The sequence below is a fragment of the Amphiprion ocellaris genome, chromosome 17 (genome assembly GCF_022539595.1).
Source record: "Amphiprion ocellaris isolate individual 3 ecotype Okinawa chromosome 17, ASM2253959v1, whole genome shotgun sequence".
In the NCBI taxonomy this organism is placed as follows: domain Eukaryota; kingdom Metazoa; phylum Chordata; class Actinopteri; family Pomacentridae; genus Amphiprion; species Amphiprion ocellaris.
Genome location: NC_072782.1, coordinates 13,062,249 through 13,067,795, shown reverse-complemented (window position 1 = coordinate 13,067,795; position 5,547 = coordinate 13,062,249). Strand labels below are relative to the sequence as shown.

The following is a 5,547-nucleotide window of genomic DNA, read 5'->3' as shown; positions in this document are numbered from 1 at the left end:
AGGGGCGGGACGTAATGTCGGAAATACGAAGCATTCATGGCGCATTCAGGCGATGTAGGGAGAATGGGAAAACAAACAAACAAAATGAGAGTTCAAGCATTATTCCAAGGTTGCTATCCAGACGTGTTGTTAGGAGAGTTAGATATTAACCCTATAATTGCACATTTTTAAAGTAATTTCTGACTAAAGAGTAAGATCAGTAAAAAATGTGAGACACTCTGCTCTACACAAAGTAAGGTCATGACACTTTCAAGATTCAAGATTTTTAATCCAGCAAGGAACGTGGAGGAGTTATGTGACGATCGGCGTTGGTTTGTCTGTTTGTCTGTCTGTTAGCAACATTACTCAAAAACGGACAAACGGATTTGGATGAAATTTTCAGGGAAGGTGAAAAATGACACAAGGACTAAGTGATTAGATTTTGGCAGTGATGTGGCTTATAGTCTGGATCCACGGATTTGTTAAAGATTTCTGTATCGTTGCGAGATAGCGGCACGGCATCACTGTAACTATGACAACAAGTGAACACTATATCCACTGCCTGCTGATGATCACGATTGCGATCCTCAGGACTTATCCGTCTTCTTTTGTCGATAATCCAAAGATATTCACTTTACCAGAAAATATTGACACTTCAGAAGCTGGAAGCAGAGAATTTAGACTTTATATCTTAAAAACAGACATGAACACATTAATCCATTACCAAAATTGTTGCCAATTAGTAATTAACAACTTTATTATCGCAGTTCTACTTTTCGTCAAGCCCTTGGCAATAAAAAATACATGTTAAAAAATTTCTAAAAATTTCAAACTAAATTTATCTGTAAAAAAAAATAACCAAACAAACAAAAGCAAACAATAACAAAAATCCCAATGGCATTGTTGCCAGAGGCTACATAAACAATGAAGTTTTGATTCCAGCCTGACAAATAGTTTAGGTAATGCTGTATAACAGAATTACAGAGTAATGTTTGAACTTAGATGTTTGATTTGATTTTAGCCATGTACAATACATGTACAGTACAAAAACCTGCTGCACTGACCATGCGGATGTCTACTTCAAAAGGATTTTAACTATATTCCTCTTAAATCATCTATTCTCAGCTCTTCAACTTCAACCAAAGAAAATCACAATTTATTATCACCCAGGTAATTACAAGAAGTCACTTGTCACCAGTAGAAAACGGGTTGAACTGAAAAAATATGCTAAGAAAATATCAAATTAGATGCCCATTTATTACACGATACCTAAATTGAACCGTGTTGGTCGCTCAGCAGAAATCAGGCCTGACATTGTGGTTAGCTCACTGACTCCATCTAGAGACGTGGAGATAAACCTACACTAATAAAACAACATTGAAATTCATGAATACCAATAAATAACAGGTCCAAGCCCTAACTTGTTTTCTCAGTAGGCATTTCCATCACATATTTCAGCATTGAAAACTGTAATCAGAATCAGTCTTATTGCCAAGTAGGTTTCACATACGAAGAATTTGACATGGTGATTTGGTGAATTACAGAAAAACTACATACATAGCATAGGGTGTAAACAACTTTAGATGTGCTAAACACTGTGTGTGGCCTTGTTGAAGAGGCCAGCTGCTGTTGGGAAAAAGCTGTTTCTCTGTTGTGAGTTTCTGGTATTAGTGTCTCATAGGGAAGAGGAATCAGAATCTAACCAGGTCTGGATGTAATTTTAAGAAATCCTGGTGAAGTAACTGAACTTTGTTTAAACACTACACCAGACACACATTCTTATTTAAAGCATTTAAATCTCAAAGCATATTTTGAGACTCTCTCACACTGTCTGTAAGTCTATTATGACCATAGAATATTAGTAACAGAAGGGGAACTTTTTCCATAAAAGCAGACTTTTAACAGCAAACAATGACATTTTCTACCATGAAAAAAATCACTTTGTATCTATGGAACCAGAAGAGTGTCCCATTACAAAAAAATCATTTCTTGTTTTAACTAGAAAATTTACTTGACATTTTTTTGTATTTATTTGTGTAATACTGAATGCTTTGAAGCTCCATGTGGTATTTAATGTGACTGACCACAACAAAGATTAATTCATTTTATCATTTTATCTCATGTTATATAAAGGGCTCGTGACGGAGCAAAGCGACACTTTTTTGTTGCACAGTTCACCCTATAGTTGGACAACACTTGCTAATTACAGTAGATGACAGAATTATACATGTTGGAATAAAATATACATAATGCACAAATATGTTTATTTGACTCATTTACATGAAGTTAAAAAAAATAACTTGAAAAATTAAAGCAAATCATCTGATGTTTCAGGGAATGCTTCAACTACAAATGATACAAACACAAGTCAAAAAGTGCCTCTTTTCAGACAAAAAACAAAACAAAATAGCTTGTTTTAGTTTCCTGTAAGGACTGAGGAAGTGCTGGAACAACGTTTCTAGAGAGAAGAAAATCTTTCTGGGCGACTACATTAAAACAAATAGAATATAACCACGGAGGCAGCTGATGAGGATGGTCACCTGCAGCATCTCTGGTAACTGCGACAGTTACGTCACATTTTCCTTCATTATTGCACTACGGCTTTTCCCATCTCTTTTTAATTCTGTGTATTTTTTTTTACACAAGTCACATTTGACATAAAATTTAACATATTATAGTCTCATTCTGACTTGTCAAGTCATCGTCAGTGTCAATAATTTTAATTTACTTTCTCTATACATTACTTTGTGTGTTGACAAATTAGTAATGTGACATAAACACAAAGTACTCTATATGTTTATGCATGTTTTGTCCTAAATTAAACATTTTAAAATGAACTTATCTGTAACTACATTGTTGGCATAAACACATACATCTCATATTTAGAGGTTACTGACAAATATCCGGAGATAATTTTTTCATTTATGCCACTCAGCACCACTTTCACTTCATTATGGAGGTGAATAGTCTCAACGTAATACTGTCCAGGCAACAACTGCAGATGAAATAAGAAAAACAAAAACGTCAAAACGTGGGATTTACAAAAAACTAATAAACATAAATAAAATAATGGAGATTATCGATCAATAATTTATATTAAAAAAACACGTTTTACAAATCCATTCCAGGCTTTAAGAGTCCTTCACTGATTGTTCAGCCACATGCAGACCACGTTCAGTCCACTGGGTGGCTCTGTTTCCCTACATATGAAACCTGCAGGGAGATTTAGTTCTCATTGGCCATAAAAAGAGACAGTGTCCAGGTTTTATTCACAGAAGGCACAAGGTTATAGTTCAAAATGAGGCTCCATGCTTTGTTCTGAAATGCTTTAAAAGGACCTTAAATTACAGATGGATAATCCAGGAAATATGCTGAATAATGTCCAACAAACCTTCGCTCCAGTTGTGCAGATCCATGCCTGCAGCACTTCAGTCTGGTTTAACTGATTGTATCTTGAAGTTGTGTCCTCATGAAGTTTTTAAAAAGTCTTCACATTTTTCATTATAGAAAACACTTTTGGGAACTATCAATCTGATTTCTAGCTGAGTGTTAGATAAGATTGATGCCTCACTTTTATCTGCACATTAAATGTGGAGCTACAGTCTGGGGTAGGTTAGCTTAGCTTAGCATAAAGACTGAAAACAGGGAGTATCAACTCAACTGGCTCGGTCTAAAGGTTAAAAATATCTTTCTGTTTCTTCATCATTTCAGTTTTCAGCAAGAAACAGTCCAACACAAAAAACACTTATAATATGAGGTTGTCATTTTCTTTTAAATAATTTTTTTTGGCCTTTATTATAGAGGACAGTGGAGAGAGACAGGAAACGTGGATCAGATTTGAATCCATGACCGCTGCTTCAGTGACTATAGCCCCTGTTTACAGGTCACCCACTCAACCAGTTGAGCTACTGGTTCTTATTTGTACAGATTAGAGAAATAGCATATTAATTAATGAGTAGGCAGATTTATTTAACCTTCTGACAGAACCAGGCTAGCCGTTTCCTCTTGTTTCTAGTCTTTGTGCTAAGCTATGCCATCTTCATCCTGTCACTTCACATTTTTAGTATCTTTGCATTTAAATCTCAACAAGAAAGCAAATAATGAAGTAAAATGAAGTTCTGATCGGCTGAGGTCACCTGCTTGGTTGTAAATGATTTCAGTCACTGCAGTCACAGCGTTGTGGCCTCATGTCTTTTTGGGGTTTGAGTTTTGCTGTTGTTTCTGCCTGCGTAGGTGAGCTTCGATCTCGTGCCTGAAGAAGAGCATCCCCAGCTGACCGTGCGAGGCCTCATTCATCGCCTTGGACTGCATGCACATGCGGTACTGGTCAGGAGGGAGCTCATCAGCGCATTGCTTCTCGTGCCACAGGTGGAACAAACCTCGCGACGGCGCTCGCACCACCAAAAGGTTGCTGTGGAGGTATTTTCTGTAGAGGTGGACGTCTTCACCTCCCCAGCCTTTGATGTCGATGTCAAAACCTCCTGACAGAACAGAACGACAACATAAAGCTGTTAGTGCAACATCAGAGGATGTGTTGTTATGTAATGTGGGGATTGAAATCCTCTTATGTACAAACCCTTTTCTCCGCAATTTATGTTTTCAGTCTTGTGTTCATTTCCTTTCAACAGATGCTGATTGTGAATCCTGATTAGAGTTTGCAGCTTGTGATCATAATCACGGTGTGGTTTGTTTTTTGTTGATGGGGCAGTGAGCACATTTTGAGTTTTGACCAGACGTGTTTAAACCTGCATCTTGTAGATGTCTGAAGCATTCATGCTGGCTTTTCCTCGCTCTTTGTCTCCCTGCAGTTTTATTTTGATTATGCCGTCTGTCTCTGTCTTCCTTTTTTTAACTCGAGCTGCAGGGCTAAACAGAGATAAGACAGATATCTGAGCGTGATGGATGACTTGTTCATTGTTTTGAGTGTACAATCATAGCCTAAAAACATATTTTAGGTCTAGCAAAGACCATAGACCTTCATGACTAAATGATGTTTATGAAGGAATGGTCGGGATTTTTTGGAAAACATATAATTAATTCCTCGTTAACAGATAGATGAGAAGTCTGATGCCACTCCTGTATCTGCACAGAAAACATGAAGCTACAGCTACAACCAGTTTTGTTTAGCATTAAGAGTGGAAATGGGGGGAAACGACTAGCCTGGCTCTGTTTACATGTTCAAGAATGAGCTTTAGGCTGCATCCACACTAGACACTAGTACATTTTCATTTTAAAATGCAATATTTATGCTACGTTTACACCTAGCATCCACAGTCCACTTGCAATTTGGGACTTCTAAAATGGAGACTTTTGGAAATGCTGCTGATCTGGATTTAGCTGGAAAACTTCGCACTTGCATTGTAGTCTGGATGATAAAAAAAGCAATGACAGACACCAATGTTCGCTTTCTGATTGGGTCTTATCAGTCGCTACATGTTGTTTCCTGAGTTATTGTGCACATCATGCTATCATGGGACACTTTCCCGGAAGAAAACTGACTGCCAGTTGTTACTTTAACAGAGATAATGAATTAGAGGTCTTCCCACCACAATCTGTGTCTGCGAATGG

At 37.3% G+C, this 5,547-nt stretch overlaps 1 protein-coding gene across 1 annotated transcript in view; it reads right to left on the bottom strand.

Moving 5' to 3' along the window:
* Window positions 1-2,222: 2,222 nt before the first annotated feature.
* csgalnact1a (chondroitin sulfate N-acetylgalactosaminyltransferase 1a) overlaps window positions 2,223-5,547 on the bottom strand; it is a 37,748-nt gene continuing 34,423 nt past the window's right edge. Inside the window, exon 8 of the mRNA XM_023264629.3 lies at window positions 2,223-4,460. Within this exon, the coding sequence (XP_023120397.1) occupies window positions 4,165-4,460 (296 nt within the window). The 3' untranslated portion in view covers window positions 2,223-4,164. The remainder of the gene's footprint in view (window positions 4,461-5,547) is intronic.